Here is a 12,968-nt window from a genome sequence, read left to right as displayed (position 1 = left end):
CTTTTTCTCTTAATCTTCCTTGGTATACATTATTGACATACGTTTAGTCGAGCTCCCATCCCTTTATGACCGCCACAGCAAATAAGAGCCCTATGGGCCCAACTTTGACCATGGGATTGAAATTTTTTTCATAATCCACGTTGTTGTATCCTAAGGCTGCCATGTGTGCTTTGAATGATTTTAATTTCCATTCTGTTTAAATTTTATTTTATAAACTCGGAGGACATCATATTTTATTTTATAGACCCATTTGGTGGACATCATATTTTATTTTGAGGGAGTGGAAATAAGGAACCAATGGATTCCTCCATAACCTTTTTCCATTCAAAACAAGGTCTAAATTTCTTCTTCCGTCCATAGCTTTTCTCAGATGGCTCACATGAACATTGTAGAAGCCAAGCAGTCTGTCGTTTGGAACATTAGATTGGTCCCTCGATTGTAAAATTCGTACTCCAAGTATGGGTCCGAGATCTGAAACGTTAATTCGCTTGGCTTTGCAATGTTCGCGCAAACCAAGCAATCCAAAGTCTGGAACTCAAACTAGTCCGAGAACTAACCGGTCTGAGGCTCCAGACTCAAACCGCTTGGCTTGCACAATCTTCATAGAAGCCAAGCGGCTAGTAGATCCAAACCCCAACATTTCAAATAAAATAATTAGTCCAGTGTCCGAAACATCATACTGGGGTAAAGTTGGAAAAATTAAGACCTCCAAATAAAATTTACAAAAATTTGGACCTCCACATATTTCCCATTTTTATTTATAGTACGGGCTGAATTATTCCTTGTTTTTAAATGAACCTTGGTTCTTTGAATGTTTTTACCGTAAGATTTCGATTTAGGAAGAGATACACTGACTCTCTCCCCCTGCATGCAAACACATTAAACTACAAATAACGAAAAGATAATGGGTAGGGTTTAGGTGTGTTTGGGGGCATTCCTATTCCATTGAGTCCGCCGCCCTTTCAGGAGGACTGGAAATCCAAAATTTCACAGGCCGATCCCCTAGACCACAAAGATCATGAATCTGAAGAAACAAATGAATGTTGTACAATAAAAAATTATCTACCCTTTATTTATCTATGGAAAAAGTTTATATAGAGCCGAGACTCTAAAATTTCACTAGAAGAGGTTGTTTTGAAGCTCAAATATCTTCAAATTGATCACCTCAACATCAAGATGAATGGACATCAGAAAAAAATGGATTTTAAGTTTTGGAAATAATACATCTTGTAAAGCAGTTTTGGACCGTCAATTTTCAAGATTTTATATATCTATTCGATCTACACTATTTTTGAAGTTTTTTTATAATTAGAGATGAAAATATAGTTTAAAACTGTCACAAGGATTTCTAGTATTGAAACCACATTTCTCAATACTATTTGAAAGTGCACTCTACTTTGATTGTGTAGAACATCGGCTCTATACAAACTTATCTATTCTCTACTCAGATTGTTCAGTTAAATTCTTCAAAAATCATTATCTCTTCACTATATTTGAAGCTCCAAATTCATACATTTAAGGCGATTTAGGATGTTTTGGGTACTAAATCCCTTGAAAAGGTATTAAAGGGCCGGTCAGCCCACTCACCAGATACTTTCCCAAAGTTAACTAATTCAGCAAGTATATTTCCTTCCACGGAAATTAAGCCAAGAAACAATAACATCTATGTTCATACAATTGAACGATCATAATGCCCCTACCTTAAATCATGTGTGCGATTTATATAACACGGCAACCTTGTAGAATTAAAGTTGCGTCTTCCGCGCCACATCTATTTTTGTTAGAAAGATTTACATTTTTTTTCGTGAAAAAAAAAATATAGATTTAACAAATCTTTTAAGACACGTATTACTTCAGCCTTACTTCCATGAGTACCACCTTATATAAAATTTTCCCTTCCATACTTACAAATTAGCAAGGGTATCCTTTTCTATAATTAGTATTGGATACTAATATTGAACAAAATGACCCTTACCTTATATGTGTTATCCCCAACGGATGAAAAAATAGTTCCCAGTAAGGAAAGGGTAGGAGCATTCGAGTGAAGGACATCACGAATTATTTCATATCAAATAAGAAGTGTGGCTCATTTTCTAGAAGAGTAAAAGCTAAGTGGATTCCTTGTATGAACAATGGGAGAGGAGACAACAAATTAAGTTCTCGTTCAGGCGAAGATTGTATAACTACTTTACCAATAGTTGAGACTCAATCTGGGAATGTTTAAAGGAACAGGGTAATACGTAAAACATAAAAGATAGTAAAATAGTATAAGAGTGTTATAAGCAAGGACTTGGACCCAGACTCGTATATCTTTCCATATAGATATCTTTCCACATTAATTGGTATCAAAGCCTTGGCAAGGTTTAGAACACTTGCTAGCATCCCAAGCCAGAGTCGGCTACCAAATTGGTCGAGTTAGAGATCAGATTTGGCTGGTTCTCGAGGTAAATAACAGAGGCTCTATAGATTTTTTAGCTTTTCCTGTGTATTGCCAGGGGCCCAATCCAGGCCAACTCCAGTAAGTTTCAAGCCACCAATTTTTAAATCAGTGGCATAAGATTCTCAACAAAACTTGAATTGTATCCCTGATCTGTGAACTTCAGACACTGCGATGTACACCTCTGCAAAGTGCACATGCCAACAACACTTTTTAATGGGTAGTCTACATACCAAGTTCAAAGATATTTTGGCCATTGGGATAGGTTGGTTTTGTTTTTTTTTCTTTTTTCTGTTTTTTTTGTTCTTTTCTCAAGTTTTTTTTTTTGATAGTCGGCCATTCCGAAAATTATCTGTACATAAAATTCAGTACAAAATCACAAACAACATTTAGTAGTCATTGGTTTCTTTGGCAAGGTAGCTGGTTTGCATGAGGACTTTTTTTTAAAATAACAATCAATGCATCCTTTTGTTAGGGATTGTATGCTAGTAATACTGTTTTGTTTTGGTATAATGTCACAATCACTCCTAGCCCTAAAGGTGTGTTACAAACTTTAATAAAAACCTTTTTTGGACTTTAAGCACAGTCAATGGCACACACCAGCTACTCATTTCAAGTCTAAGAGCCAACTAGGTCGTGGCTTTCTTGTACTAAATGCAAATAGTCTCACCGTATACTTTGTCATCTTGCAGACCAATGTAGACATTCATGTTCACCCATCCCACACAACTATTAGTTTTGTCAATGAAAACTTGCTATTTCTTAAACTCCCTATTTTTCTCATCTTTTATTTATGGCTCTCTTTAAACCCTCCACTTTCAGCTCTAAAAACAAAAGATTCATTTCAGTATAGTAATACTAACGTAAATGAAAGCAATCTAACAGAAGAATTCTTCCTGAAGTGATCAGCAAAGTACATTATTAATTGACAACACAATGTTATAGATTTATTGCACAAAACCAGGATAGGTATGCACATCTCTCAAGTAAATCAAAAGCACCTAGAGAAATAATTCCTTCCCATAGCAAAGACTCAAGGCCAATGCAGTTTGGTAGTAGGTCTCATATAAACACATTTTTTTCAAAAGTGGTGAGAGAAAGTGAACCTTAAATGAGGCGACACAAAATGAACTCTCAGTCATGGGCTGACTTAGGACTGACCATTGCATTTCTTCTCCCACCAATCCAAAAACCTGAGCTGAGCAGCCATAGTGTCCATCCTGTAGAGCTCAAGCCAGTGGTTTGCTATTTCCTGCCCAAAGGTCCAGCCAAACACAGCCCCAGCTCCAAATGACAACAATGCCCCTGTAATCAACAACATCAATTATATTTTAGCGAGACCCAACATGAGGAATTTCAGGGTAATATGGGTTGTTTTCTCATTTACAAAAATTTCAAGCCTGTTTGGCCTTTGTTCTTTTCATGAAATCTAACATTTTTGGAGCTCTTAAGAGATTTCAAGTGGCTCAACTGTACCAGAACTATCATGTGACTGATTAAAGCTCATCTCCAGTAAATTGGGGCATCTGTTTCATCTTTTTTCTGGGCAAATTAGGGCTTTATATTCTTTGTGAAAAATGCTTTGGACATGCCCCAACCATCAACAAGATATTCAAGGTCATTCTAGACGTTTTCTAGAAGCGTTTTCATTTTTGTAACTCTGAAACATTCCACCATCTTAACCAAAATTTCTTTTTTTATCATCAATATTTGACAAGCTAGGGCTTTGAATTCTTTCTAGATACCGTTTGGACTTTGGTCATTCCCCAACAGTTGAAGATGAGAAATTGGATGTCATTTTTACCACTTCCCAAAATCCCCCATTTGCATGCCTCTGAAAGAAACTGCAGTTCTAACCACAATTACCATTTTTGTAGTTCTGAATGATTTTAACATCTAAACCACTCTAGAATTATCCAGTAAAGTGTTACAATAATTTACTATTTATGTGGCACAAAAAAAAATAGAGAGAGATAGGAATCATCATATAAAGTGGTTGCATGCCATCTCTGATCGAATAGGACTTCTATTTTATCAATAAGTCTGTGACAAACCTATCACTGCAAGTAGACTAATTGATGACTATTCAAAGAAAATAATCAGCCTTTTAACTTTCTTCCACAATTCTTGTTCATCTAGATAAATCCCAATTCACATTTAAATAAGGAAAGACCTATACACGAAATTCTCACTCCGTAAATAGGGGTTTCTAAAAATAAATATCATTTCCAATCATCGGTGTGCGCTTTATTTGAAGAGCCAGTTTGTCCACTAACCCTTACTCAATCCTTTGTCCTAATTTCTTTCACAAACAAAATTTTGCCATATTTCTCACTATATATTTATTTTTCACTTTCTATATTTTTGTTATGGAAGATACTACAAAACGCCTATAGGTGAAAATGAACAGTGATTTCACTTACCCCTATCACTATCCAAACTTCATCGCACGATCACAGTTGTCCGGTAGTGTTTCAATTTTCATTTTTTTTTTTACTAATCAGAATGATCTGAAATTTGGAGCGTGTGTACATCTTAGTGAGGCGCACCTAATAAAAATATGTAAAAAATAATTCACAAAATATAAATTGACCAAAATTTATAAGGATATTTTGGTCAATTTATATTTTGTGAATTATTTTTTACATATTTTTATTAAGTGCACCTCACTAAGATGTACACACACTCTAAATTTCAAGTAATTTGGATTTATAGAAACAAAATGGAAATTGAAACACTACCAAACAACTGTAACCGTACGATGAAATTTGGATGGTGATGAGGGTAGACAAAATCATTGTTCATTTTCGCCTATAGGCGTTGGGAAGAGTTTTCCTTTTGTTATCATATTTTTTAACTAATGATGCTTATTGCAAAAAAAAATTATTCATGTGACCACAAGTAAACTCTCTAGCTGGATTTGGGAATTCATGCTTTGCAGCCAAACAATGTGCATGTAAATTCTATCTAATCCTTCTGTTGTTCATTTCCTGAAAGTCATGCATTTTGGTTATCTCGGATTATATAAATATTATAGTCATCTGCATTCATGATTCAACTTAAATTTCCATTTAGCAGTATTTTGAATGTCATTGCCAAATCAAGGACAATAACTTCAAAGGTATATTATTTAAGAGAATTGAGATTGAAAATTTTTCATGAGGCTACATTCTAGATACAGCAAATCATCAAGAATATAACACACTGACACCAAAACAGCAACAATAGCTCTAGAGTTTAATGTTATAACCTCAACTTTGACAAACCCAACTTCCGACCCTAATCATAGTAGTTTGGGGCTTATCATATCCTACTAGCACAAGATAAACAAATTGCAAGTACCACAACAAATCCATCTAACAAATGTCCATCGTCTTATTCCATGAACTACAGCAATTCATGAAACACATTATTGTCTTAAATAGAGATTGAAAATTTTTCATGAGGCTACATTCTAGATACAGCAAATCATCAAGAATATAACACAATGACACCAAAACAGCAACAATAGCTCTAGAGTTTAATGTTATAACCTCTACTTTGACAAACCCAACTTCCGAACCTAATCATTGTTCTCAGGTAGTTTGGGGCTTATCATATCCTACTAGCACAAGATAACAAAATTGCAAGTTCCACAACAAATCCATCTAACATATGTCCATTGTCTTAGTCCATGAATTACAGCAATTCATGAAACACATTATTATAATGCTTTCATCCCCTTTTGAGTTCTAGAATACTTGAAAGCAAATTGATTGGACAACTTCTACTGGGGGAGAAAAGAAGAAGATGAGAGAGAGAGAGAGAGAAATTTTCTTTACATTGGGGGGGCATAGAGTCTTAAGTCTCTAAGAGTCTCAAAGGAATTGATGCTGAGCTATAAAATGAGGCCACTGAATTCTGAGGGTACAAATAAAGAATTATAGATTTAATTGGAAAGGCCTGGGGCAGTGACCCTAAGTGTAATGTTTTCCAGTATTAAAAATATCACATCATTCTTAAAAAAATGCAACAACCTGCTTATGTTGGCGAAGAAATAAGCTCATTATGCATCTCAAAAGAAAGGAGTTGTTTTTTTGAGGAATGTCAACAGTACTAAATTATAATATATGATTAAATTAAGAGGCATGTGCCCCTCACAAGCTGTAATTGCCACTTTAAATTATTATGCCATTACCCATTGTGGCTGAAGAGGGGGAAGAAGGAGAAAGTAAACCGCTGAGAAGGGAGTGGGTAGACCCTAAGCAATCTTTTTTTCCTTTTTTTTTTGAGAAGTAGACCCTAAGCAATCTTGAAACTGCCATTCCCAAATTTCAGGTAAATATGCTCCTTGCACAAAAAAGAGTACTAAACAAATGTCGTTTTGCTTTTGTGATTCAGATTCACACTGACTCAAGTAAGATATTAAGTAGAACAAAGTGAGTCATTAAGTCATCATTGGGAATTGGAGATTATAAAAATAAATATGGACTGTCTCAAAAAGATATGTTTTTGCAGCCAAACCAAATATAACACTTTAAGCAAAGATAACGGCTTAAGAGAATAACTCGTTAAATTTACAAAGTACTAAAAGGTCTACAGAAACAGAGGCAAGGTTAGAGTCATATATAATGTCTAAGACCATGCAATAGGGATACTGAATAAGCGGGGTCCCATTGAAAAATGCCACTCCAGAGAATGATTGGCAGAATGGAATCTGGTTGAACCAAATTGTCACTGGAGTTTAATATGGCACAATTCACCAGATAAAATGGCTGCGGCACCCACATGTAGCACAAAGTAAGTAGCGTCCAAACACATCTGAATTCACATTTTTCAGCCCAAATAAGATCCACTTAAGTTCCAATTTGAGCAGCTATCCTAATGAAGCCTTTAAATAAGAAGCCTAAGCATCCTCATCTTCCAACTGCATTTCTCATTTTAACAACATCAAATTCTCTATGAAGGGGTTTATAGCCATTAGTTGTTGTGCGTCTATAAAGCATTAATTCTATGGAACCAATGAGAACTATCCAAAATATTTGGAGTCTCAAAAGTATGACTAGAAGAAAGCACAACTAAATTTCAAATGAATGATTACTTTAGAAAAAATCTCCTCTTATTTGTTTGGAAATCTTTCTTGATCGCACAATTGGTATACATTTGTAACAATCTAGTGGTATCCAAACAGGGTCTAATCTCGTGATCCATGTAATAAAGAATACTTAACACAAAAAAGAAAAAGGCTTCTCATACTGCATACACTTCTTGTAGGATTTATTTGAAAGAGAACGTGGGAGTACATATCAAGTTGCAGGCAGCATGAAACCAAACCCCAAACCGCATAACCAAAAACAAAAAAGAAAGAGAACGAGATGAAAGAAAATAGAAGAGACAAGAACCTGGAGGGGAAGTACAAAACAAATACAAGTAGACAGCTACAAGGGGAAAGAATGTAATTCCCAATCAAAAGAGTATCCAACAATAGAAAGAGTACCCAACAAGAGAGAGCTCCACCACCCCCGTTATTTACTCTCAAGATAGAGAACATACTTCATCATTAGCATCTCTAAACATAGAAAGAGAGATTTTCTTGTGATTATCATTAACTAATGACTAATTTTCCCACAATAAGGTCCTATTAATTGTGAGTTTCAGCTTTCATTTCAGTCATCATCATAAGCCGAGCTGCCAAAATCTGGAAAGCAAACCATACAAATAAACGAAAACATTGATTTTTATTTTTATTTTTATTTTGGAATAAGAATGAGAAACATGGAGGTTCTAAAATAATAACAATATTTGCATACAAATTTTTATGGGACACAAATATACAGCTAGAAAATTACCATGTGGACTTTTTGAATATTTCCAAGCAACCCCAGCCGTTGACACTGCTCCAATAAGACTTCCAGTGGCCGCTATCTTGGCCGCTTGCCTTGCGCTCTTCAGCTGAAGAAAATACAATTATTAAGTAACTAGCTAAATAAGCAATTCAAATTTGAACCACTTAACAACTACTAAAAAAATTGAACATCTTAATGAAGATAATAAATAGGTGTTAGAGACACAATATTTTGGAGGTTAGGATGAGATGAAAACAAACACATAGAGTTACCAAGTAAGAGTAGACAAAGAAACATTTTATAAGAAAGCACTGGATAATCATAGAGACCACATATAGTGGCTCAGTCTCCAAGGAAAAAGCATTCACATAGTTGAAAGATTACTCTACCATATAATATTGGAATAAAATGAGAGAGAGAGAAGTAGACATCAAAAATAGAATTTGGCTAGAACAATAAAATGGCTAAAATAATTTCAATAAAAATAAGTACAGAGAAATTAGAAAATGTTGCATAATGAAAATTACAAAATTTTAGAAATATTTAACATATGATGCAAAATGATCATATGGTTTTCAATGCCCAATAGCTAAAGAGTGTGTGGGTGTGCGACTGGCGTGTGCATAAGAGAGGGAGAGAGAGAGAGAGAGAGAGAGTTTTGTGTGTGACCCTTAGCGCACCCTAATAATTGCAGAGAAATCATCATATAACTAAAAATAACATACAATAAGGCTCAAAATTAAAACATACAAGAAAGAAAAATTCCCAATCCCAATTTTCTAACCCTAGAAAAAACCAAATTCACAAATAGACTAGGGCAATCTACTCTTATTCAAAATGCAATAAATTCCCTTATATGTGGCTCCAATAGGCGATAGATGAGAGAAAGTAGACTTTGGTGAGTTGGCCATACACGACGCAAACCTAGTATGATACCTATTAGGAGGTGCGGGTTGGTTTATGTGGAAGGCTCAAAAAAGGCACGGGGTAGCCCCAAAAAGACATGGTTGGAAGTAGTGAGAAAAGATATGGGGCCTTATAGCCTCAATGAGAGTATTTGATCGAGTAGAATGGCAGCCCAAATAGTTGGGAAAAAGTTCCCATGATGATGATGAACAACCCCAATTTCCACAAAAACAAATAGAAAGTGAAAAAGAACAATTAACTTAACTGAAGCTACATGATTTATGACAATACAATTCAAGGATCAACTCCAAAGGAATCCTAATTCAGAACTGAACCAAAGCAACATATTCCAATCCAAATACAAATGAATTACCTTTAATCAAGAGAAGTTCCAAAAAGGAAAAAGGGCAAAAGAAAAAACGTAAATGCAAAAAATTAAGTAAATAGAGATTTTTAGTAACAACAAAGTGAGTTTATGTGTGTGAGAGAGAAAGGTCACATCATCCATTTCAATCATGTCAAAGATCACTTCCCTGAAAGTACGTAATTCAAGACTGAAAGAGAGTAATCTACTCTAATCAAAGTGCAATAAATTCTCTTGGAACACTCAAATTTCTATGAAAACAAACCGATAGCCAAAAAAACAACCAACCACTGAATTGATGCATTAAAAATGAGAGTGAGAGAGAGAGAGAATGATCAATTTCCAAAAAACAAACCCTAATTCAAAACTGATCCAGAGAAATCTACTCAAATCCAAATGTAACTTATTCCCTTAAATCACAAAAATTTCCTATAAAACAGAAACATGCATAAATGAGAGGAAAACAAATGCAAGTACTGGATTACAGTACTAAAAATCCATTTATGTGTGTGAGAAAGAGGGGTTACATCGTCCATGCCAACACATTTAAATATCAATTCCAAAAAATAAAAAATAAAAATGCAAAAACCCAACGAAACAACCTACTCCAATTAAAATTTTCACAAAAAATAAGAAAAAAAAAGGAAGAGAGAAACAGATAAGTGAACTGAAAATAAGTACTGAATATCTAATAGAGGGAAAGAGAGAGACCAGGGAGAGTCTAAAGAGAGAGAGGGAAAAGAATCCTAATTCAAAACTGAACCAGAGCAACCCACTCAAATTCAAATGCGATAAATTTCCCAAAAAAAAAAATCAAAAACCCAACCAAGCAATCCACTCCAATTAAAATTTCGCAAAAAAAAAAAGTAACACAAGAATGAAGAGAAAAATAAATAAGGAAGCTGAAAATAAGCATTGAATATTTAAGAAGGGGGAGAGAAAAAATTTCGCAAAAAAAAAAAAAGTAACACAAGAATGAAGAGCAAAATAAATAGGGGAGTTGAAAAGAAGTATTGAATATCTAAGAAGGGGGAGAGAAAGAGAGAGGGAGGCTGATGATAGAGCGATAGAGAAAGAAAGAGAGGGCAAAGAACCTGAGGTCCATAGAGCGGATCTGAGTCAACAAATTCCTGAACATCGGCATCAGACCAGCTCGGGAGGGGCGTGTCTCGGCCAAAGATCTTCTTGTAGCTCTCCAGGAAAGCGAACCTCTCTCCCCAAAACTCCTTCTTCTCCTCCCAAAACCTTGACCAGAAAGATGACGCTTCCGCCCCTACTTCCCCCTTCCCCTTCATCTCTCCCATTACTCCCTCTCTCCACTGATGCTTCTCTCTCTCTCTATCAATCCACTGATGCTTCTCTGTCTCTACAGATTTATGGAAGCCCCCTGTTTCTCTCTACTAGTGCGTATATCGAGGTCGAAGAATTAAGATTTCACCTCAAAAATCCAGTGGAAAATGTCGTTTTACTTCTAATTGCTTATCTCGACATGGAGATCTATGAATATAAAAAAGGAAAAGATTTTGAGTTTTAGAAATAATGTTTTTGAAATACAAATACATTATCTAAAAGGTGCCGTTTGTATAGGAGCCTAGGCTCTAAACAATCAAATTAGAGTAGTGTCTAGGTTTCAATATTGAAAATCACTGTAATAGCTTTAAAATTTATTTTTATATTTATTTATAAGGTTTAAAGTTTTAAAAATAGTGTAGATCAATAAATCTATGAAAACTTCAAATTTTTTTAAAATTGATGATAAAAAAATGCGTTATAAAATATACTATTTTCAAAACTTGAAATCCATTTTTTTCTTATGTCCATGTGTCTTGATGTCAAGATGATCAATTTGAAGATATTTGGGCATCAAAACAACCTCTTCTAGTAAATTTTTTGAGGTAGGCTCAAATTTGATTGCTTAGAGCCTCGGCTCTATATAAACTTTTCCCTTATCTAAATTATCCATTTTTAAGATTTTCATATATTTATGATAAAATTTGGAGCCTTAATTGGATTTTTTAAGGTTGCAAACTCATGCTAACCACATCCTTTCGAAAGTGTATTGTTACAAAATGTTAACCCCACTAAAATTTAAAATTCACCGTATTAAAATTATGAGAAATGATCTAATAGGACCCTCATCCACCAATGTATGTAGGACCCCAAATGATCACCATTAAATTTGGCATGGATCTATAAAAAAGTCAAGTCCTACACTGTAATAATCCTAAAATTTCAAAAAAAAATAAAAAATAAATAAAAAAAAGAGAAAAAAAAACTTTTATAAATGATGGTCCATATAAGTATGATGGTCATTAGGGACCATCACCACTTTTGTTAACGTTGTACCTGCCCCTTTAACACGCTCCCTTGGTTGCTTGGGACTTAAAGCTTTTACGTTTAAGTGGAATTTTTAGAGGTCTCTCTCACTCTAGCCGAATTTTTATCGGAAGCTCCCTCTCAAAATATTTTAGGTAAGTGAACTCATTATCTTGAAAAATAATTCATTTTTTTAAAAAAAATAAAATGAAATAATTACTTTTGCTTATTATCACGAATTTTAGGAGCGATAAATTTTATGCGTAAGCAACCTCATTGTCTCGAAAAATAATCTTTTTAATAGAATTGTGATATTTTATCTATGTTAGAAATTTTAAATACTGTAAATTCTTAGAAATAAATTTATTTATTTTTCTTGTCTATTGTTAGAAAATTTTAGATACTGTAAAATTATTAGAAATAAATGTGATATTTCTGTTTTTACTAAAATTGTGAGATTCTTTCTACTGTTTTTGAATATTTCATGTGCAAATGACTGCCTTATTATTTGAAAACTGATCTTTTTACAATTAATTATAGCTTTGTTTGTGAAATATTTATTTACGAATTGACATCCCATAAATTGTGATGATTCCATATTCTTGAATTTCTATAAAAAGTTTTCTATACATATTAGATTGGCAATTATGTTAGAATGTCTTTACGAACTGCTACTTTTCTAAATTTGAGCCCAAAATATTTGATTGGTTTTTTTTGAAATGTTATTAAAAGTGACTGTTATTAATGGTTTCAGTGAAATTCATATTAATGATTTCAGTGATATGTTGAGTACATGATATTGCTGCTTTCGAATGTTTAAAGAGATTTAGAAATACTTTAAGTATGTAAGTGGACTCATCCGGTTCGCTGGTGAGGTATAAGTGGACCTATCCGGGATGCCGGTAGAGATTAAGTGGACTCATCCGGTACGTCGGTGAGGTATAAGTGGACCTGCAGGGATTAAGTGGACCTATCTGGGACGCTGATAGGGATTAAGTGGACCTATCTGGGACGTTGATAGGGGTTAAATGGACCCATCAGGACGCTGATGGGGTATATAGGTGACCTACTGGAGACGCCAGTAAGGTATTTTGTGAAATCTTTTGAATTATACATTGAT

General features: G+C 34.3%; 1 protein-coding gene across 1 annotated transcript; it reads right to left on the bottom strand.

Annotated features, from left to right (window-relative positions):
- Positions 1 to 3,327: 3,327 nt before the first annotated feature.
- On the bottom strand, positions 3,328 to 11,013 carry SDH6 (succinate dehydrogenase subunit). The gene is made up of 3 exons (XM_011630351.3): positions 10,627 to 11,013; positions 8,266 to 8,368; positions 3,328 to 3,742 (listed from the first exon to the last, which is right to left on the bottom strand). Exons 1-3 carry the CDS (start codon positions 10,834 to 10,836, stop codon positions 3,588 to 3,590), a joined length of 468 nt encoding a protein of 155 aa, XP_011628653.2. The 5' UTR covers positions 10,837 to 11,013; the 3' UTR covers positions 3,328 to 3,587.
- Between the last annotated feature and the right edge of the window lie 1,955 nt (positions 11,014 to 12,968).

This window comes from Amborella trichopoda, chromosome 11, assembly GCF_054954075.1.
Source record: "Amborella trichopoda isolate Santa Cruz 75 chromosome 11, AtrichopodaSantaCruz75HAP2 v2.0, whole genome shotgun sequence".
Taxonomy (NCBI): Eukaryota; Viridiplantae; Streptophyta; class Magnoliopsida; order Amborellales; family Amborellaceae; genus Amborella; species Amborella trichopoda.
Note: the sequence above shows the minus strand (reverse complement) of the source record. Positions and strands in the feature narration are given on the sequence as shown.

Bases quoted from the DNA above. Each gene is read 5' to 3' on its own strand.
- SDH6 (XM_011630351.3), bottom strand. From the start codon at position 10,836: ATGGGAGAGATGAAGGGGAAGGGGGAAGTAGGGGCGGAAGCGTCATCT. The intron at 8,369-10,626 runs GTTCTTTGCCCT...TATTTTCTTCAG, and splicing joins ATCCGCTCTATGGACCTCAG to CTGAAGAGCGCAAGGCAAGC. The intron at 3,743-8,265 runs GTAATTTTCTAG...TGTTGATTACAG, and splicing joins ATATTCAAAAAGTCCACATG to GGGCATTGTTGTCATTTGGA.